Source organism: Eumetopias jubatus, unplaced genomic scaffold, assembly GCF_037043125.1.
Source record: "Eumetopias jubatus isolate StellerSeaLion01/CBP00866 unplaced genomic scaffold, mEumJub1_p1.0 scaffold_11, whole genome shotgun sequence".
Classification (NCBI taxonomy): domain Eukaryota; kingdom Metazoa; phylum Chordata; class Mammalia; order Carnivora; family Otariidae; genus Eumetopias; species Eumetopias jubatus.
In genome coordinates this window covers 52849464-52873155 of record NW_028274817.1, presented here as the reverse complement: position 1 = coordinate 52873155, position 23692 = coordinate 52849464, and the positions used below count along the sequence as shown (strand labels likewise).

The following is a 23692-nucleotide window of genomic DNA, read 5'->3' as shown; positions in this document are numbered from 1 at the left end:
TTTCATATAAATGAAATCATAGTCTTTTGTGTTTGACTTCTTTCACTATGGTAATGATCTTGACATTCATGTATGTTGTTTAGACTACTGACATTTTATTTTTGGGGGGTTACTGAATAGTATTTCATGGTATGAATATACCACAATTTTTTAAATCTATTCACCAGTTGAGGTTCATTTGGGTAGCTTCCACTTTTTGGCTATAATGAATAACGCTACTATGAACATTCATATACATATAATGGTGTAGACATAGGTTTTCATTTCCCTTGGTAAATACCAAAGAATAGAATTGGTGGGTAGTATGCTTAACTTTATAAGATGTTGCCATCCTATTTTCCATAGTGTTTGTAGCATTTTCCATTTTCCAAAGTAATGCATGAAAGTTCTGGTTTCTCCACATCTTTGCAAAAATTTGGTATTTTCAGATTTTTAAATTTTAGGCATCCTAGTAAGTGGGTAAATGTATCTCATTGGGGTATTAATTTGCATTCTTGGATGACTAGTGATGTTTACCTCTTTCCATCTGGTTACTGGAATGCCTGTTTAAAACTTGTGTTTATTTTTATTAGATTGTTTGCTTATCTCTGACTTTTTGATAACTGCATTAGTGTCCCATAGTATAGAATCAATGTCCTTTTGATGGACACTGAAGTTGTTTCTAGTTGTTTTGCTATTATAAGCAGGATTTAAATAATAACTGAATTACCTTTGATTAATCACATTTACATTTTGGTGGACACTGACAATTTGCTCTTAAAAGAACTAAAATATTTTACTAATTTGATTTTTTTCCTTTCATAAGGGTTATATTTATTTTCCAATAATCATGTGCTTTTTTCCTAATAATATATCATAAGCATCTTTTCAGTTTAAAGGTTTTATTTATTTATTTGTTTGTTTATTTTATTCTGTTTTTTATGTTATGTTAATCACCATACATTACATCATTAGTGTTTGATGTAGTGTTCCATGATTCATTGTTTGTATATAACACCCATTCAGTACATGCCCTCTTTAATACCCATCAACAGGCTAACCCATCCCGCCACCCCCCTCCCCTCTAGAACCCTTAGTTTGTTTCTCAGAGTCTATAGTCTCTCATGGTTCGTCTCCCCCTCCGATTCCCCCCCTTCATTTTTCCCTTCCTGCTATCTTCTTTTTTGTTTGTTTGTTTATTTATTTATTTGAGAGAGAGAGAGAACAGTGGGAGAAGCAGTAGGGGTAAGCATCTCAAATAGATTCAGTGAGCTGAGCACAGAGCCCAACAAGGGGCTTGTCTCATGACCCAGAGATCATGACCTAAGCTAAAACCAAGAGTTGGACACTTAACCGACTGAGCCACCCTGGTGCCCCCATCTTTTCAGTTTAATAAATAAATATCTTGATCATAAATTCTGATGGATGTGTAGTCACACATTGTATGGACATGGTATAATTTATTTAACTGGTTCCATTTTGATAGATATTTAGATTGTTTCTACTTTTCCATTATTGCAAACAGTGGTGGAATGAACATCCTTATAAATAATCTTTTCTTTTTATTTTAATTTAAATTCAAGTTCATTAACATACAGTATTTTCTTCATTTAAGGGGTAAAATTTAGTGATTCATCAGTTGCATATCATACCCAGTGTTCATTGCATCAAGTGCCCTCCTTAATGCCCATCATCCAATTACTCCATGCCCCCATTCCCCACCAGCAACCCTGTTTGTTCCCTATAGTTAAGAGTCTCTTATGACTTGTCTCTCTTTTTGTTTTTATCTTTCTTTTTTTTCCCTTACCCTATGTTCATCTGTTTTGTTTCTTAAATTCCACACATGAGTGAAATCATATAGTATTTGTCTTTCTCTAATTGACTTATTTTGCTTAGCATAATACACTATAATTCTACTAATGTTGTTACAAATGGCAAGATTTCATTCCTTTTGATGGCTAATATTCCATTATATATATAAATATATATCACATTTTCTTTATTCATTCATCTGTCAATGGACATCTGCGCTCTTTCCATATTTTGGCTATTGTGGACATTACCTCTTCTTAATAAATTTTTGGTAATAATTAACTAGTCTTCATTTTAGAACATTTTTCTCCACCCTCTTGGGCTTTTTCTTTTATGTGTCCCACATTATCTTCATTTATTGTTCTGTCTAAACTGTGTGCTCTCTTTTTATATTATCCATCTCCATGTTCACCACAGATTTGCTGTGTTCTATATTTTGTTACTGATTATTCCTCAGGGTTTGTGCTCTTACATTCATTCTTTCTGTTTTCCCCATGCTCAGTGTCCTTGTTTTTGGAATCTGGCTCTACATGGAAGAAATCTCATGATTTGAATGGGAAAGGACTGATTTCTAGGCAGTGTCACCAGGAAAACAGTCTCACTCTTCACCTAGATTTTCTCTATCATGCTTGCATTGTCATTCCTGTAAGACATCCCCTTGCCACTTCAGAAATTGTTACATATCAGTCAGCTACCTGTTGCTGCAGCCCTGGAAATGAGCTTCCAATACAAACCATTTATGACCCTAAAGTGTGTTGCACACAAATGTCTTGCTTTCCTACACTAAACTACTTTCTCTTTCCACTTTGCTCTTCTGGGACTCACTGCTGGTATTAAAGAAAACCCTCAGAGAAATGCTCTCTATTTTATATTAATGCTTTTTTATTTGTTTAATGATTTTAATGATTACCTTGGCTCAGAATTATCCATATGCAATACTCACTACTGAAGCTTCTGATAGGTAGTGATGGTTTATGGCAGAAATATTGATGAATAATAAGCAAAGTATAGTCACCAACAGAAGCTCCATGGTGTTGCATCAGCTTTTTATATCAGGTGCCAAGCAAGACCTTTGTCCTTGGTAATACTGTTGAAAGAAAATCATGAAGTGTGATGGAATTAGACTCTCAAGATTAATTTTTAATAATAATTAGGTCATCTTGAAGTTAGTTTGTATAGAAAAAAAATTTCTCTTAAATGACAGGCAAAAATGATCAATAGGAATGTTTTCAATAAAACAACACTGGGATGAAATTAGAGTCAGATAATAAAGGAAACATGTTTGGCTAATTTCTCTAATGGCTAAAGGGCTTTTGGATCAATTGGATTCATGTAACATTTTTTTTCTTTATTAAATCAGAATTGCACATAATCTGTGAAAGTAAATATTATCAAGAATACTTCAGCAAAAGACAAAGATAAAATTGTAACTCAAGCACAAGTAGGAGTATTTTTGTTTGTTTGTTTTGGTGAAGACTTAGTTAAGATAATTTAAAAAGAAAAACACTCCATGTGCAATAGGATCAAAACTTGATAAAGCAAAATAATCTCAAGAACTTTTTTAATTTAATTTAATTTTATTATGATATGTTAGTCACCATACAATACATCATTAGTTGTTTTTTTTTTTTTTCAAAAGACAGGCCAACAAAGCCTAAGCTTTTTATTTCACCAACTAGTATTTCTGATTCTCTGATGCTGTACTTTAAAATCTTCAGAATCCACAAAAACAGCATTCAGACTTCCTATATCCAGAGAAAGGGGTCCAGAAGCCAGGAAAGGTCAGGCCCCAAGCTGTTTTCCAGTGAAAAACATGGCAGACATTTCTTTGTGAGTCTATGTCAGTCTTTAAATTAACTGAAATGCCTTTACGCTCTCCACCATCCCCCAACCTTTTTCCACAGGATCTATGACAGCAAAACACTCATCTTTCACATATACAATTCCATGGGGTGAGGGGTGGGGGGGAGCATTATACAGGCACCAGCCAAAATTTTATTCAGCTAGAAAATGGATTTTTGACTCAGTTTAATGGCAAAAAGATTTACAAAACCACGAGGACTGTCCTGGCTTTTCCTCGAGGTGAGCTGGGTGGGATTTTTATGAATGGAAGTATTGCCATAGGAAAGGCAGATTATGGGCGCCTGGGTGGCTCAGTCGGTTAAGCGACTGCCTTCAGCTCAGGCCATGATCCCGGAGTTCTGGGATCAAATCCTGCATCGGGCTCCCTGCTCAGTGAGTAACCTGCTTCTTCCTCGGACCCTCCCCCCTCTCATGTACTCTCTCTCTCTCTCATTCTCGCTCTCACAAATAAATAAATAAATCTTTAAAAAAAAAAGAAAGGCAGATTAAGTTCTATGAAAAATAAAGTTGCTCCTATCTCCATGAGTAGTATATAAGCTGCTTCCAGGAATCCAGGGATGCCCACATCCCACACCTCATCCAGTCATGGCCAATCCCTCATGGGAAGCATAAAACCCTTTTGTAAACATTTTTTTTTGTTAGGGGGAGGGCTTGGGAAAGAAAGATGTAAGATGAATTTTTTTAATTCCCTCCCACCACCAAAAACTATGTATCTACACACACACTAAGACACACATACATATCCAATTTTAAGAAAGTTTTTCTTCCCTATGACTACAGGATCCCAAAATCCAGCCTCCCTCAGGCTGAGAGACAGTGCCTATTAACTGCCCAGAGCTGGTGTACCAACATACTGTATAAGGCTCCTGTGTGGTTTCACAGATGGAGAGGGCAGGGGCAGAGGGAGTGGATACTCATGGGGGATTTGCTTTTTGTCTTAAATCCACTCTACTTGGCCACACTCTTAGGTCCAAGGGCTGGGAGAGGCTCTGCAGGCAGGATGTGGTGGATGACCACTGTGGTAAGGAGAGAGTGATTGAATGGAGACCAAGTAGCATCTCTCAGAAAGTCTCTGTGGGCTCGGCTTCTAAACACCTCAGAAAGACCTGAGTCCAGCACAGCAAGTGAGCAGTCCTCACTGACAGAGGTCAGGAACGGGGTGCTGTGTGGGGAGAACACCAGCCCAGTGACACACTGGGAGTGCACAGCTGAGCTGAGGGCACACCTTGCACTCTTGGTGTCCACAAGGGAGACAGTTCCACTCTCGTCACCAAAGACAAAGACTTCACTCTGTTGAGGATGCCAAGCCAGGGAGGTAGAAAGGTAGTCTGATGCAGTGCAGCCCATCTGTGATGCTGGCTTGGGACAGCGGGTATCCCAGAGTAAAATTCTGTTGTCCTCACTGCATGAAAGGAACACGGAATCCTTGTGCGGGGAAGCTGACACAGGTGACCAGCCCAGAGTGAGCCCGGTATGAACTCAGTACCATCTGCTGGGCAAGGTCCCAAACCTTGATGCCAAAGTCTTTGCTACTGCTGACAGCTTGTGTGCCAGAGCTCAGGACAGACTGTAGACACAATGTCATCATGCTCATACTTGCAGAATTTGCTGACAATGAGTGTCTGGTTCTCATCCAGCTCCCACAATTCAACAGCACCTGAATCGGAAGCCACTAGGATACCTCTGTCCCTAACCCAAGTGAAGTCAGCCACTCCGGCCTCCATCTGGACTCCAGTGGAGCAGAAGTCTTCGTTGGGGGTGGCACAAGGGTCCTTGAATAGTCAGAGAGAGCCAGCCAAGCAGCGGCCAGTCAGGCTGGAGGCCCCGAGCAGGAGAGCCCCATCAGCCGGATACTGGGCAGCCTCCAACTGCCGTTCCATACAAGCGGGAGCATTAGGGGGAAGGTTCCACTCACGAAGCTCTGGGGGCACCAGGGAGGGCGGGGTTTCCTTTCACATCTTCTCGGTTCCAACTCCAACCTAGACCCAAACTGGACGCCCGCTGGAGAGTCACATCATTAGTTTTTGATGTAGTCCCTCCTTAATACCCATAAGAACTTTTTTTTTTTTTTAGCTTTAATTAACTTCTAGTTGAACTGAAGCCCAGATACAAGGTAGTTTGGGCGGCTGCTATTTTTGGATTTCTGCCCATTGACTTTCTGTGTTTCTTTTCAGATACCCTGCTTGCTATATCTTGGCTGCTGTGGGCCCATTTTAAAGTCTCAAATATTCAAATCAGAACACCATACTCCTGACCTCTTTTACCCAAGCAAAACTCACCTAATCTTCTCCTTTTGGTTTCCTCAGAGACTCCATTAGAATTTTTCACTAAATAGTGGTGGGTAGGAGTGAGTTAATCATATAAATTAGTCTCTGTTACAGTGTTAAGGATCTGTTGGGTTGTTCCACTCCAAAAAGGTAATGAATGCCTCTACCAAATTAAAATGTACTCAGATACATACAAAGTGCTTCTTCGTTTTTAAAAAGATTTTATTTATTTATTTGAGAGAGAGAATGAGAGACAGAGAGCACGAGAGGGAAGAGGGTCAGAGGGAGAAGCAGACCCCCCGCTGAGCAGGGAGCCCAATGTGGGACTCAATCCCAGGACTCCAGGATCATGACCTGAGCCTAAGGCAGTCGCTTAACCAACTGAGCCACCCAGGCGCCCAAAGTGCTTCTTCTAATAGTGGAAATTTAAACTACCAGTGGTAGTCTGGTGAAACTGTTTTTAAAGCCTTCATTGATTCCTTAATTATACTACATAGTCCCTGTTATAAGACTGGCTCTGTTCAACTACTTGGTATTCCTCCTTGCTGGTCCTATCTTTTAGCTCATAAATCCAGCATAATATTAGCAGGATAATTTATGGTCTGCTATACACAAGAGAAGCAGTTCCAATTTGTGCTTACTCTTGCAAAATAATTCTTTTATAGTTCTATATGGATCTAGAGAACATATTAAAGATATGGAAGGGTGAAATCTTGACTGGGTTTGATTAATAGACAAACAAGACACTGATATCCTAGAAATACTTAAATATTATGCAAAAATATTCTGGTTGTCCTCTTGAGAAAACAAAGAACTTTTGTAAAACACATAATTTGCATTTCCATAATGCTCGACAGCATAAAGTAATTTCATAAGCATTATTTAATTTGAAGCTTCCAATAGGTCTATAAGTTAGACAAGATGGACACTCTCATTCCCATGTAACATTAAAAACACTAAAGTGATTTTTTTCAAGTTCACTCAGCCATTAAGTGGCAGAAACTATGACCTCTGTACATTCAGTGTACTTCAACATATAAGTGCCAAGCAGATGTGAAATCACTACAATCTGACATCTAAGGCATTTCTCAAAGGAGGATGCTCAATTTCATTCTCTCCCCTTTGCTACTCCAAAAAGAAGACAGTTTTCGGTTAAGAATCATGACAGAAATTTTGCCATCATATATATTGGATAAAAGTAAAAAAAAAAATCACCTTGTGATCTGGATTTTATATTCTTTTTCATAGTACATATTCTGAGATTTGGGAATGTACAAATTAATGTTTTATTTCCAGTATAATTAATCATGTTATATTAGTTTAAGGTGTACAATATAGTAATTCAACAGTTCCATATACTACTTAGTGCTGGTCATGATAAGTATACTCTTAATCCCTTTTACCTATTTCACCCATCCTCCCCCACTCACATCCCGTCTGGTAACCATCAGTTTCTTCTCTATAGTTAAGAGTCTGTTTTTTGGTTTTTCTTTTTTCCCTTTGTTTGTTTGTTTTGTTTCTAAAATTCCATGTATGAGTGAAATCATATGGTATTTATCTTTCTCCAACTGGCTTATTTTGCTTAGTATTATACTCTAGCTCCATTCATATTGTAGCAAATGGCAAGATTTCATTCTTTTTAATGGCTCAATAATATTCCGTTATATACATATGTAATTTATCTATCATCTATCTATCTATCTATCTATTATCTATCTATCTATTATCTATCTATCTATCTATCTATCTATCTATCTATCTATCTATCTATCGATCATCTATCTATCTCTCACATCTTCTTTATCCATTCATCTATCACTGAACACTGGCGCAGCTTCCATACCTTGGCTATTGTAAATAGTGCTGCAATTAACATGGGATGCATGTAACCTTTAGAATTAGTGCTTTCATATTCTGTGGGTAAATAGTACTGTGATTACTGGATCATAAGGAGAGTTTTATTTTTAATTTTTTGAGGAACTTGCATACTGTCTTCCACAGTGGCTGCACCTGTTTGCATTCCCACCTATGCTGTAGGAGTGTTCTTTTCTCTCCACATCCTCACCAACGCCTCTTGTTTCTTGTGCTTTTGATTTTAGCCATTCTGACTGGTGTGAGGTGATATCTCAATGTGGTGTTGATTTACATTTCCTTGATGATGAGGGATGTTGAGCATCTTTTCATGTATCTGTTGGCTATCTGATTGTCTTCTTTGGAGAAATGTCTGTTCATGTCTTCTGCCTATTTTTTAATTGGATTATTTGTTGTTTGGGTATTGAGGTGTATAGGTTCTTTATATAATTTGGATATTAACTCTTAGTGGATATGTCACTTGCAAATATCTTCTCCTATTCAGTAGGTTGTCTTTTAGTTTTGTTGGTTGGTTCCTTTCTGGTGCATAATTTTTTTATTTTGATGTAGTCCCAATAGTTTACTTTTCTGTTTGTTTCCCTTGCCTCAGAAGAAATATCTAGAAAGATGCTGCAGTGGCCAATGTCAGAAAAATTATTGTCTATCCTCTGTTCTAGGATTTTTATTGTTGTAAGTCTCACATTTAGGTCCTTAATCCATTTTGACTCTAATTTTGTGTATGGTGTAAGAAAGTGGTCCAGTTTCATTCTTTTGTATATTGCTATCCAGTTTTCCCCACACCATTTGTTAAAAAGATTATCTTTTTCCTACTGTATATTTTTTAAAAGATTATTTATTTGTTATTTGAGAGAGAGAGAGAGCACACAAAAGCCGGGGGAGGGGCAGAAGGAGAGAGGGAAGCAGACTCGCCACTGAGCAGGGAGCCCAATGTGAGGCCCAATCCCAGGACCCTGAGATCATGATCTGAGCTGAAGGCAGACACTTAACTGACTGAGCCACCCAGGTGCCCCCTACTGTATATTCTCACCTCCTTTATCAAAGATTAATTGACTGTGTAACTGTGGGTTTATTTCTGGGTTTTCTATTCTATTGATCTATGTATCTGTTTTTGTGCCAGTGCCATACTGTTTTCGTTACTACAGCTTTGTAATGTAACTTGAAGTCCGGAATTGTGATACCTCCCATTTTGTTTTTCTCTTTAAAGATTGCTTTGGCTATTGGGGTCTTTTGTAGTTCTGTACAGATTTTAAGATGGTTTATTCTAGTTCTGTGAAAAATGCTGTTGGTATTTTGATAGGGATTGCATTAAATCTGTAGGATGCTTTAGGTAGTATGGAAGTTTTAACAATACTTGTTCTTCCAATCCTTAAGCATGAAATATCTGTCCATTTTTTTGTGTTGTCTTCAATTTCTTTGATCAGTGTTTCATAGTTTTCGGAGTACAGGTGTTTCACCTCTTTGGTTAACTTTATTCCTAGGTATTTCATTATTTATGGTGCCATTGTAAATGGAATTATTTTCTTAATTTCTCTTTCTACTGCTTCATTCTTGGTGTGTAGAAATGCAATGGATTTCTGTACATTGTTTTTGTGTCCTGTGGTCCTTTTGAATTCATTTATCAGTTCTAGAAGGTTTTTGGTGTGGTCTTCAAGGTTTTCTATATGTAGTAACATGTCATCTGCAAATAATGAAAGTTTCACTTTTTTACCAATTTGGTTGCTTTTTATTTCTTTTTCTTGTTTTATTGCTATGGCTAGGACTACCAGTACTGTGTTGAATAAAAGTAGAGAGAGTGGGCGTCCTTGTCTTGTTCCTGACCTTACAGGAAAAGCTCTCAATTTTTCTCCCTTGAGTATGATGTTTGTTGTGGGTTTTTCATATAAGCCTTTTATTATGCTCATATAAGGTTTTTCATATAAGGAACTTTATTATGTTCCCTCTAAGCCTACTTTGTTGAGGGCTTTTATCCTGAATGGATATTGTACTTTGTCAAGTATATTTTCTGCATCCATTTTTAAATTATCATATGGCTTTTATCCTTTTTCTTATTGATGTAATGTTTTACATTGATTGGTTTGTGAACACTGAACCATACTTGCATGCCAGAAATAAATCATATTGATTATGTTGAATGAATATTTTAATGTATTATCAGATTGGGTTTGGTAATATTTTATTAAGGATTTTTTATCTATGTTCATCAGAGATATTGGCATGTAGTCATCTTGAAGTAGGCTTGTATTGCTATAGATTTCCCTCTTTAAATTGCTTTTACTGCACCCTGAGATTTTGTACCAGTGTGTTTCTATTTTCATTTGTTTCCATGTAATTTTTTTTATTTCTGTTTTGATTTCTTGGTTGACCCATTCCTCATTTAGTAGCATGTTATCTAACCAACCTCAATATATTTGTGGTCTTTCCAGATTTTTTCCTGTGGTTGATTTCTAGTGTCATACAGTTGTGGTCAGAAAAGATGCATGGTATGACCTCGATCTTTTTGAATTTTTTAAGACACGTTTTAGGGCCTAAGATGTGATCTGTTCTGGATAATGTTCCATGTGCATTTTAAAAGAATTCTGCTCTTTTAGGACTGAATGTTCTGAATACTAAATCCATCTGGTTTAGTATTTCATTCAGAGTTATTGTCCTTTTTGATTTTCTGTTTGGATGACCTGTCCATCAGTGTAAATGAGGTGTTAAAGTCCCCTTCTATTATTGTCTTACTATCAGTTATTCCCTTTACGTTTGTTATTAATAACTGCTTTATGTATTTGAGTGCAACCATGTTGGGTGCATAAACATTTATAATTATGTCTTGTTGGATAGTCCCCTTTATTAATATATAGTATCCTTTGTCTCTTCCAACAGTCTTTGTTTTAACATCTATTTTGTCTGATGTAAGTATTGCTACCCAATTTCTTTTGACATTCATTTGCATGACAAATGTTTCTCCATCCCCTCATTTTCAGTCTGCATGTGTCTTTAAGTCTGAAATGACTCTCTTGTAGACAACATATAGGTGGGTCTTTTTCTTTTTTTTATCCATTTTGCCACTCTATGTCTTTTGGTTTGGACATTTAGTCCATTTATATTATCTATTTATTGCCATTTCTGTTACATGTTTTGTGGTTGCTTTTGTAGTTCTCTGACCCTTTCTTTTCTTGCTCTCTTTCATGGTTTGCTGGGTTTCTTTAGTGATATACTTGGATTCCTTTCTCTCTTTTTTTGCATATCTATTACTGTGGTTACCATAAGGCTTATATATAACATCTTACACATAGCAATCTATATGAATTTGATGGTTGCTTAAGTATGAGCCCAATCTTTTTTGCTCTCTCCCCACATATTTTTGGTATATAGTGTCATTCTTTACATCCTTTGATTTTGTAATTCCATTGACTGAATTTTTAGATACACTTATCTTTACTGCTTTTGTACTTCCTACTTTTTACTCTGACTTATGGGGTTTCCTTTCTACTGAAAGAGTCCCCATTAACATTTCTTGTAGAGGTGATTTAGTGTTCATGAATTCCTTTAACTTTTATTTGTCTAGGATACTCCTTATCTCTCCTATTCTGAATGATAGCCTTGCTGGATAGAGCATTCTTGGCTGAAGATTTTTTCCTTTCAGCACTTTGAATATATCATGATGAACTCTTCTGCCTTTCAAAGTTTCTGCTGAAAAATCCTCTGATTGCCTTATGGTATTTTCCTTGTATATAACTGTCTTCTTTTCTTTCTCTCTGCTTTTAAATTTTTCTCTTTACCACTACTTTTTGCCATTTTATTTACTATGTGTCTTGCTGTGCACCCTTTGGGTTGATTTTGTTGGGGGATATGTGTGCCTCTTGGTTCTGAATATGTTTCCTTTCCAAGAAAAAAGTAAATTTAAATAAAATTTCAAATAAATGTTCTGCCCTCTTTCTCTCTCTTTTTTTATGGGATCCTTATAAGTCCTTATAAATGCAAATATTATTATGTTTGATGGAGTTGCTGAGTTCCCTAAGTCTGTTCTTATTTTGCATATTTTTTCCTCTCGACTCCTCAACTTGATTACTATCCTTTACTCTGTCCTTCAGGTCACTCATTTGTTTCTTTGTTTCCTCTACCCTGCTATTTATTCTATTTAATGTATTTTTAATTTCGTTTATTGTGTTCTTCACCTCTGATTGGTTCTTTTTTTATGTTTTCAATCTCTTTGTTAAGGGTCTCACTCATGTCTTCCACTCTTTTCTCAAGTCCAGTGAGTATCTTTATGATCATTACTTTAAATTCTCTATCAGACATATTACTTATATCTCTTTCACTTAGGTCTCTTGTTGTGGTTTGGTCCTATTCTTTCATTTGGACATATTCCTCTGTCTCCTCATTTTGTCTAACTCTCTGTGTTGGTTTCTGTGTGTTAAGAAAGTCAGCTACATCCCTGCTCTTGAAAATAATGGCCTTATGAAGAAGAGGTCTTGTAATGCCTAGCAGTGCAGTGGCCCCTGTTTGCCAGAACCTGTTGCTTTGGGGCTGTCTCCTATATGTTTTGCATTTGTCTTGCTTTTCTGTTTTGGCTGCTTTTTCATTCAGTCTAGTTATCTGCAGAGGCTCTCTGTGCCTGCTGTGGGCAGAGTTTGGTCCCTGGACAGTATGAGGCATGCAGTTTTAACAGTGTGCCCACTGCTCTGCTTGCAAAATGAGACCTTCTGCATCTGCCACCATGACCAGAGCTGCATGGGTGGGGTGTGCAATTTTAACAAGGTGCACCTCAGATTTCCATAGGGCCCACAGCCACTGCCATCACCACTGCTGACACCTCTCGGATCAAGGTTCCACAAAACATACAGGTTGGGAGATGTGGTATTGGCTAGATTTGTGTTGGTGTTCTAGGGGATGGGACCCATTGCACCTGAACTGAAGCAAATGGACTGGGAAGGACAAATCTGCTGATGTGTTGAGGGGCAGGGCTTGGTGTAAGCAGGTTAGGTAGTGAATGTTGGTGCTGAATGGTTTTTCTCAGGTGGCTGTGTTGGTTTATGCTGCGTGGTTGGGGGGTGGAAGATGGTGTCTGCTAGCTCCTTTGTTCCTGAGGATGTCCCTACAGGAATCCTGCTCCTTCAAGAAAGGCTCTGAGATGAGTAAATAACTCTTCCTTCCCTGTGCCCGAGGTGTTTTTCTAACTATTTTATTCTATGCTGTACCTCCATGAGCTGTTAGTCATGCTGTTTCTTTAAGGGTGGGAACTCGGTTTCCTATAGCCCTCCAGGCTCTCCAAGAGCCAAGCCCACTGATTTTGAAAATTCCAGGTTTTAAGTCTTGCTGGGTGTAAGAACTCATGGAATTTGGACCCTCTAGTTTACAAAGCTAAATGTTTTGGGGATTACTCTTCTCTGTGAGGGCTCCCTGGTGTGAAAATATTTTTCTCTTCCTTCTCTGCATTCATGGCTCCCTCTTGTGGATGACTGCAGTCCATTAACCTCCCTACCATGTCTCCATCCTTCCTATACTCTTCAGTGTGGCTTCTTTATCTTTAGAGAAAAGTTCGTGGAGTTTGTTCTTCCAGTCTTTGGGTTGTTTTCTGGGTTATTTATACTGATGTGAGTGTTATCTAGTATCTGTAGCAAGAGGTGAGCTTATGGTCCTCTTACTCCACCTTCTTGGCCCCCCTTCCTGGGGGAATGTACAAATTATTGACTTGCCTTCATCCTTCACATCCTAGTGTAGATTCTGCATTAGTCTGAGACCTCTATGCAGTTACCTGGAAATGGAGGCAATTCAAGAATTACTACATCAGGTGTTCCTTTATTCCACAAATATTTGTTGAAAATCTTCTGTTAGGAATAAAATGATACAAGCCAATGGGACAGAGAAAAGTGGGGGTGGGCAGAGGACTGGGGGTTTAGATAGAATATTTTAAGACATCCTTTTGGAAGAAGTGATATTTGATCTGAGCTCTGAATGATAAAATGTGGGAAGAGCATTCCAGACAGATAGAGCAGCAAGCACAAAGCCTGAGGCAGAGATCAGTTTGATGTGTTCATGAAACAGGAGGACAGTGTGATTGGGGCATAGTGGGCAATGGGGGAAATGGTAGGATATAATATTGGAAAAGGAGGTGATGGAAAGATTACATAGGGATGTGTTTGGACCTTATTTCAAATGCAATAAGAAGTTATCACATGATTTTAAAGAAGGGGTGATTTTGGAGGAAGATGTTATATGGAAACTATTTGCCCTCATCTATCTTGTCTTAAATGAAAATACTCTTCTAAATCCTTGAGTAGTTAGTTAGAGCTTAGGTTGTAGAATGTGCTGCCACCAGAAACTTGGCCTGCTTGACCCTATTTCTTTACTACCATATTAATGAATCTAGGTAGTTTTCTGGGTGAATGGAATATTTCTTTCTGTAGCCTCTGAAATGTCTAGGTTGCTGGTGAAAAAATTTTTTAATTGCTATTATCTCCTGAATGCACAGTGAATCCATGTATTTGGAGGAAGTGTGGGTATACTCGGTGAAGAGTGGCAAAGATATGATGGAAGCTACTTTATTCTTTGGCTCTAGAATTTAAAATATGGTAATAATGTATAATTTTGGAGAACATCAGAAATACATCTTTGTGAAAGAACTCTGTAAACATTTTCCCCCCTAGGCTATCAGATACATCTGCCTGCATAATGTAATTTCAACTCCAAAACATATGACTCAAAGAGTTTCCATGAAACCTGATCTTAACTTTAAATTTCATTAATTCTGAAGCAAAGAACTTCAGCTTGCCAAAAGGATTAAAGTGTCTAAATATTAGTTATAAAGGACAAAATATTTCTTTGACTATCTTGAGATAAAAGTGTAACCTCCTGTACCAAAAAAGTAACATTTCTCCTTTCACATTCTTTAGATTTGCTTTGTAGAATATGGAAACCTCCCCCCACCCAGAACCTAATGCCTAAGATATACTGAGAGTTCAAGCACACCACACACACACACACACACACACACACACACACACACACACACACACACCCCTTCCCAATGTGGTTTTAAATTACTTTCTTCTTTTATTCAGATCATTAGCATTGGCCATGGAAAACGTCTCTGATAGCTAGAGGGAAATGCAGTAATTTAGAAGAAAGGTTTTGTTTTGGGTTTAACTTTACAGTTTGGTCTAATTTTATTTGACATTTTGTCCATCATAGTAAAAGTGTCTTTTTTTTTCTTTTCATAAAGCAAAATAATTGTTTATTTCTTTTAGGCTGTTGCCCTGTTTGTTGCTGTTCAAAAGGAAACAAAGGTTTTCTTTTTTCCTTCTTTTTTCTTAGCCTCTGTGTGGAAGGCTTACCAAGGTTGGGGGATCAATAGCCATAGGAGATTAAGAAATGTCTTTAACCTACAAACAGTTCTGGACTTGCAGTTGTTCAACCCTAGTGATAAACTAGAGTTAAGCTTTTCTCACTTCTTATGTGGGTAAAGCAATTACTGATCTTCCAGTTTCTACTTTAAGGATATTTTAGTTCAAGAAGTTAGGATATGTTGGCAAGGATGGGAGAAGAGAAAGCATATTATAGGATGAGTGACCCTTGTTTCTAGCAGGCTAGAAAGAAACATCTCTGTAATCAGACCATAGCTATTTATGAAATGAGGAAAAGGGGTCAAACATTTCATGAGTGCTACTAGGTGCTGAGCACTGTACTAGGCATTTTTACATATGCTGCATGATTATCATGATAATTTTGTGAAGTAGATATTACTATCTTCCATTAACTGAGGTGTAAATAATTTGTGATTTGATCAGTATAATACTGTAATACAAGTTTCAGACCTTGTATTTAACATGAGTCTGCTCATGTTTTCCACTGCATTATGCTTTCTATTTTAGGGATGGTCAAGAATGCAGTAACCAGAGTGTCTATATATTCCCTCATTCCTAATTCATCAATGTACAATACTGTATATCTCTGTGAGCGTCTCATACATGACTTCCCTTTGAGAACCTTAGTGGTGTATCTTTCCTGATGGGTTAGGAAAGATAGAAAGTCTGGATTACTCTTGTGTATGTTCATACAAACTATCCTTGAGTACACACAATAGTAGTAATAGTAGCTAACATTTATTGAGCCCTTACCATGTACCAGGCAATCTGTTAAAATTTCTTGAAATATTAATACAGCAACCCCAAGAATGAGACATTTAATACTGTCATTAACATTTCAGAAAATGGAGACACAAATAGATTAAGTGGCTTGTTCAAGGTCACAGAGCTGTTAAGCAGCAGAGTCAGAAACTGCAGTTGGATAAGCTGATTCCATAAACTGTGACCTTATCCAGTGTACTATACTGTTTGTTATATACATGATGAAGCAGGGGAGGAAGAGAGATCCAAGTGTAAAAGAATGTACTAGACCTCAGTGATTTTCAGATATTGACTGAAAAGCATACTAATACTTTTTGTCTTAATAGTCAACTGTATTTTCCAATTCAGTGTTATTATTTTCAAAATATGTACAATAAGTATTGCAGTAAAATATACCAAATCTCACATCACTAACAATATCTGCTGAGCCCCTACTGTATACTTGGTGTCAATCAGAATTTAGATGGAGTTAAAATAATGAAGAACCAGATCAATCACTACCCTCACAAACTTGCCTGGATTCTGCTTTTGGTGCCAGTATGACAAAACTATACCTGCTGATGGTCCAATGAGCATGCTTTTAAAAATCCATACTAATGGACATATTGAAAATACAGGAATTATTCTACCATCTTTGAGATAGCATGTGATTTATTGAATCTGTAAAAACACGGTTAGCAGTGGGAAAGTGTGTGATTGATAGTGTCTATATTTTCAATAAAGCCTATTGAATCTAGGTGACATATAAGTGAAATATGAATGGTATAACATTCCATTAGGAAGAAGAGAATAAAGTCAACCAAATTACAGCATATTGAACTCAGAGAATTGTCTTATATGTCATCTAAACTTCACATTTAGAGCTAAGCCAGCAGTCATTGATGGTACAGGTTCCATTCTTGATTACCATTCATATAGAATAAAAAATTACCATATGTCATTGAAGCATTTTAAAATTTCACACTTAATGTACAGTAAAGGTAGAAAACAGCATTTATCAGGTAGTTATCTAGTGACATAGTGGCAGTGGAGCATCATGGTCAAATGCGAAGAATCTGGAGTCAGATTGTCTACATTTGAATTATGGTTCTCTGGCTGTGTGACCTTGGTAAATTGCTTTACTACTCTGTGCATTGATTTCCTCATTTTTAAAAGAGTGTTTACCTTATTGGGTTGTTGTAAAAATTAAATTAATACATATAAACATTCAGAACAATGCTTGGCACGTAGTTAGCATTGTAAATATTGTTGTTATTTTAGTGAAATAAAAATAGTCTTTTTTAGAGAGGGGGAGGGGCAGAAAGAGAGAGAAGAGAGAGAATTTTTTTTAAGATTTTATTTATTTATTTGACAGAGAAAAATAGATTACAGGCAGCGGGAGTGGCAGGCAGAGGGAGAAACAGGCTCCCCACTGAGCAGAGAGCCCAAAGCGGGACTCAATCCAAGGACCCTGGGATCATGACCAGAGCCGAAGGCAGCCACTTAACTGACTGAGCCACCCAGGCAATCAGGGAAGAGAGAGAAATTTAAGCAGTATTCACGTGTGGAGCCTGGATCAGGGCTCAATCTCACAACCCTAAAATTATGTCATGAGCTGAAATCAAGAGTCAGATGCTTAATCTATTGAGCCACTCAGGTACCCCTGTGAGCTGTGCTTATTCTTTATTTCATGAAGATGCTCAGATGTAAAATATTTTTTGTATCATTTTGTTGTTATCATCGTTATGACTTCAGAAAATACATTTTTGTTGACAATTATTAAAACTATTGTGTTTTCCTGTTTGTCATAAGTTGAATTTTTTAATTATTTGTTATCTTTTTAGAAGACTATGGTGTTTGTTTTATTTTTAAATTTTACTCTGCCTTTGGAGATAAAAGAGCAAAAAAAAGCATGAATACATAATATATTTTGGTTATGTTTAGCTGGATAAACTGCATGAATGGCTTCATGAATATTAACATTTTCAGTCAGTAGGGTTTTTTTGTCCCTCTTTAAATAGGGAAAGTATGACTGTTATAATTAACTGCATGTGGGAATCATTTGATGCTTATTTCAGAGATGAACTCCTTTAATTTTGAGAGCAGGAAGGCTAGTGAATTTGATATGAGAGAATAATATCAATAAAACCAGAAAAGAATGACCAAATGAAGAGACAGAAAATTATTATAATAAGTTTGGTAAAGAGGGCACATGTTGCTGAGAAGCAGTCTGGTCAATCAAAAGCACACCAGCCCTTGATTATTTTTCTAATACCTTTTGATTAGCTGCTATACAAATATGAACTTTATTATTTTTAGCTGAGAGGAAAAGATTAGCACTGCAGTTAATGTCCTATTATACATGTATGGGTTACTAGCCCTGAGGGGTTGTAGTCCAACCTGTAAACCAGCTGTTTCTTGTCTTGAGAACTGGAAGCACTGGAAACAACTGACCTAACCTTGAATTTTTTTGGCTTGGTTTGGTGAATGGATTTTCAAGTTTTTATGTTTCTACTCCACACACACAGTCAAATCCTAATGAACATTCTCAGAAATACTGCTATAATTAGCAGTCAGAAATACTACTGCAATTAACACTCAGCCAAATTTTCCTTTTTTAAGAGAGGCTGATTACACAATCTATACCTTTGAACTTTTAGTCCTACCAAATTTATGTACTTTGAAATGTGTCTATTCTGCTAAGAGACATAACCACTGAGACTCCTAAGTAATCAGTTGCCTCCTTGGTAGGGGAGCCATGCCTATGATATATGTGCTTTGTCACGGTCAGTTTAATTACTAAGTAGGAAATCAATATGTTCTCAACTATGATTTACAGGATGAGGTTCAGCTGGTAAAAGTATTTGAGGAGGATTGAGGATTCCATTGTTAGACTAGTAGAGGGTGTATTAGGCAGGTAAAAATCTAGATGACATTAAAAGGGCAGAGATAGTTTGACTTTATTCTATCTATCATTGCTTTATAATCATAATGATAGTTAAAACTTACAACTATTTTTAGTTTGCAGAATGTTTTGATTTTTCGTTTTTTAATAGCTTTATTGAGATATAATCACACACCATACAATTTACCATTTTAAAGTGTACAATTCAGTGTTTTTTAATTATATTCTAAGAGTTGTGCAGCCATCACCACTATCTACTTCCAGAACATTTCTATCACCCCCAAAACAAACCCTATACTTCCCAATTCCCTCTCTCACTATTCCTTGCCAAATACTAATTTGCTTTCTGTCTGTATGGATTTGCCTATTTGGGACATTTTATATAAATAGGATCATATGTTACATGGCCCTTTGTGATTGGCTTCTTTCACTTAGCACAATGTTTTAAAAGTCCATCCATATTGTGTAACATGCATCAATACTTTATCCTTTTTATTGCTGAATAATATTCCATTGTATGGATATATTACAGTTTGTTTATCCATTCATTAGTTGATGGACCTTTGGGTTGTCTTCACTTTTTGGTTATTATGAAAAATGCTGTTATGAACACCTATGTGCACATTTTTGTGTAGACATACATTTTCATTTTCTTTGGGTATATATCTTGGAGTGAAATTGCTGTGTTATGATAACTATATTTAAACTTTACTGGAACTAACACTTTTCCAAAAGTTTCACTTTTTTAATATAATCATTAAAACCACTTGTTTAAGAATATGTGCCAATTTGTTATTATTCTCATTTTTAAAAACATGTTACCTAAATTCTAGAGCCATTAGGTTACTTTCTCAAGTCAGGAGAGGTAGTAAGTAGGCAAATTGGAACTGTGAACCAAGTTTTCTGACCATCAAGTGTAAACTTTAAGATAAGCAAACACATTCTGCTTAGAACCTCTTATTTTTCTTTTTTTAAGATTTTTTTTATTTATTTGTGTGTGTGTGTGTGTGTGTGTGTGTGTGTGTGTGTGTGAATGAGAGAGAGAGAGAGAGAGAGAGAGAGAGAGAGAAAGCATGAGCAAGGGGAGGAGTAGAGAGAGAAGCAAGCTACCTGCTTAGCAGGGAGCCTGATGCGGGGCTCGATCCCAGGACCTGGGATCATTACCTGAGCCAAAGGCAGATGTTTAACCAACTGAGCCACCCAGGTGCCCCCAACCTCTCATTTTTCTTAATTAAATTTAGATCCATTACTGTCTAAGATAACTAGTACAGAGCTTAGGGTTTTAAGATCGGTCATACCATTAACAAGTTAGTACTTGGAAATTCCTGCTCCTGACAGTGTCTGAATATCTGCCATAACTTGATAGCTCTCTGGTCAGCGTGAGGTCATCAAAAGCAACAAATCGGGAGGGGGGAGCACCTGGGTGGCTCAGTTGGTTAAGCAACCAACTCTTGATCTCAGCTCAGGTCTTGATCAAGGCCATGAGCTCAAGCCCTGCTTTGGGCTCCATGCTGGGTATGGAGCTTACTTCAAACAAACAAACAAACAAAAACAAAAAACAAGAACAAATCTGGTTTATTTGTTATTTAGATGTTAGATCCACTATTTACCAGACACCTTGGGTACACCTGTTTTCTAGTCTCAGCTCTACAAATAACTACCTCTGTGATTTTCCTATACTCAAACTCCGAGGCTCAGAACCCAGTCTTTCATTTTTAATATAGGCATCATACCTATCTCACAAGGTTTCTATGAGGATTTAATGAAGTAAAACACATACTATGCCTAGCATAGTGCTAGACTCAATAAGTAGGAAAGTACAAACTCTGTACAATGTTCAGAAAGAGATGTATAGATCTGTATATTAACACTTTTCATTTAATCCCCTCCTCCAAACATGGAGACTGTCTACAATGTCAACATATGCTTAAAAAGCAGTTTTGAAAGTAAAACAAATATTGGAATCAGTGGCTTTGACAATAGGCAGCTCCGAATGTTTTCATTAACAATGAAATGTTATTCCCTGTAATAAATACAAGCCAATTTGGTTATGTGCTTGCTAACTTGCATTTCTCTCTGTTTTGTAGCAAGTACTTTACCATCCTTCAACTGTATAGTAGGTCTACATAATTTGCAGCTCAGAAATAACCACTAAATCAAAACTTTTCAGCATCTTGAAAGATCTACTAAAAAATCATATTTATTTCCTTTGAACATGTGCTGCAGCTAAGCTAGTTGTTAATAGTGGTTTTAGTCCCAGTGATTATTTCAGAATTTCCATGGAGATACAAGCTGAGGCACTATATCAAGTATTTTCCAACCATATCAGATTAGTATATCTCCTACCACATTTTCTAACACTTAATACATTAGGGCTGTGTTGATAATGATTCCAAAACAAGTTAAAAGCAAACAAATAATTCTCTTAATTTGTTATTTGATTTCACCCAAGCCTTCCAGAACCATCTTATTTATTGCAATGATTTTCAATGCATTTGAGTCTATGAATATCCACTAGAGACAAAATTACATTTACAGAAAACTTGAGAACAATTAAAATATAAAGTTTTTATAATAAATATGAATAATCAGAATAAGAGTGAGTATCATTTACTGAATGCCTACACTTGTCAGCAAGTATTCTTAGTTTAAGTTTATTGTATTATGATATATATATACATATATATATAAATCAATGCATGGATATTTTGAAATAAATATTTTCTGGTTATATTTTCTATACAATTTGGAACTTCTGTACATTTCTACAAAGGCTTTACACTTGAATCATGAAATATTGAGAATTTGAGATCTAATTTAGACATACTCACTTTTAAAAAATGGGTTCTGTTTGCCTGTCTTTATTCTTTAGCTTAGCTGTTCATTTCTGAATATCAAAAATGAACACATCTAAATACTTCCACCTTCAATCAGAAATAAATTATTACACAGACTCAAAAATCAGCTCTCTATTTTGCAAATGTGTAATTTTTTTATGAAGAAAGGTTATCAAAATGCTTTATGACAATTCTTTTGTTCTATTGGGGTTATCAGTTTGAAACTAAAATGCATCATGGAGGGGTGCCTGAGTGGCTCAGTCGGTTAAGTTTCTGCCTTTGGCTCAAGTCATGATCCTGGAGTCCTGGGACCCAGTCCCCAGTTGGGTTCCCTGCTCAGCGGAGATTCTGCTTCTCCCTCTCCCTCTGCCCCTCCATCCATTCGTGTTCTTTCGCTCACTCTCTTTCTTAAATAAATAAATAAATAAATAAATAAATCTTAAAAAAACTAATAAAATACATCATGGAGAGTGTGCTTCTTTTTTCCTTATTTTGATAGGTGTAAAATTTTATCAAAGTAGAGCTGCCAGTCGTTCTGCATGGAGAACTGGTGTTATGCACAAACAATGAATCATGGAACACTACATCAAAAACTAATGATGTAATGTATGGTGATTAACATAACATAATAAAAAAAAATAGAGCTGCCTAAAACAGTAGTACTGTTGCATATGCTAGTCATTACATTTTAGGGTAAATCACATTTTTATCTCCATAGCCCTGTGGACTTGATCACAAACACTCTTCAAATGTGGGAAGAATCAAACTCCACAGTTCTCATTTAAGGAAATAATATATTTTACTAATCTTCAACAAAAGGAGCTTTGAAAATGTCTTTACTCTGTAAGAATCTGGCCCCTTCTTAGTCCTTGTTTCAACTATTCAGAATGAAAATCATCCATACCTTTTATCTTAAAATAACTTCAGCTCTCTGAGGATTCAATAATTTCTGTGTGAAATATCTGAAATGTTGAAATCTTATTTCAGAATATTTATTAAATTGGAATTTAATGCATAAATGAAGTAAGATAGAGAAATAATTTAGGCCAATTTTCATTCTCTTTTAACACTGTTGGAAAAATATTTCTATACTACTAAATGGCAGAAAAAAGCAATATTTACTTTTTTAAATTATTTATTTTATTTGAATTCCAATATGGTTAATATACAGTGTTAGTTTTAGGTGTACAATACAGTGATTCAACAGTTCCATATTTACTCAGTGTTCATCAAGATAAGTGTACTCTTAATCCCCTTGAAATCAAATCAATGAAAGATTATCAGTGTCAAATGGGGGACATCTTAATGTTATCTGATTCTGACTGCACTTTAGGATTTATTAACAAATTCTGTACCTTCTGCATCTTAATTTTTACTTTCAGTATGTTTTTTCTAATGTGTTCTTCCACAGCTTTTATTTATTTATTTATTTATTTATATTTAAAATTTATTTTATTCAAATTCAATTAACATAGTGTATCATTAGTTTCAGATGTAGAGTTCAGTTATTCATCTATTGCATATAACACCCAGTGCTCATCACATCACATGCCCTCCTTAATGCCCATCACCCAGTTATCCCATCCCCCCATCCATCTGCCCTCCAGCAACCTTCAGTTTGTTTCCTATAGTTAAGAGTCTCTTATTGTTTGTCTCTCTCTGATTTTGTCTTATTTTTCCCTCCCTCCCCTTTGATCCTCTCTTTTGTTTCTTAAATTGTACATATGAGTGAAACCATATGATAATTGTGTTTCTCTGATTGACTTATTTCACTTAGCATAATACCCTCCAGTTCCCTCATGTCGATGTAAATGGTAAGATTTCATCCTTTTTGATGTCCTCTTCTTTATCCATTCATCTACTGATGGACATCTGGGCTCTTTCCATAGTTTGGCTATTGTGGACATTGTTGTTATAAACTTGGGTGCAGGTGCCCCTTCAGATCACGTTTGTGTCTTTGGGTAAATACCTAATAGTGCAGTTACTGGGTCATAGGATAGCTATATTTTTAATTTCTTGAGGAACCTCCATACTGTTTTCCAGAGTGGCTGCACCAGCTTGCAT

General features: G+C 36.4%; 1 protein-coding gene across 1 annotated transcript; it reads right to left on the bottom strand.

Moving 5' to 3' along the window:
- Nucleotides 1-4602: 4602 nt before the first annotated feature.
- Nucleotides 4603-5612, bottom strand: WDR77 (WD repeat domain 77). Its single transcript, XM_088028973.1, is given in 3 exon segments — nucleotides 4603-5095; nucleotides 5097-5222; nucleotides 5224-5612. Coding segments are annotated over 3 exon segments (1008 nt in total).
- Nucleotides 5613-23692: the final 18080 nt, after the last annotated feature.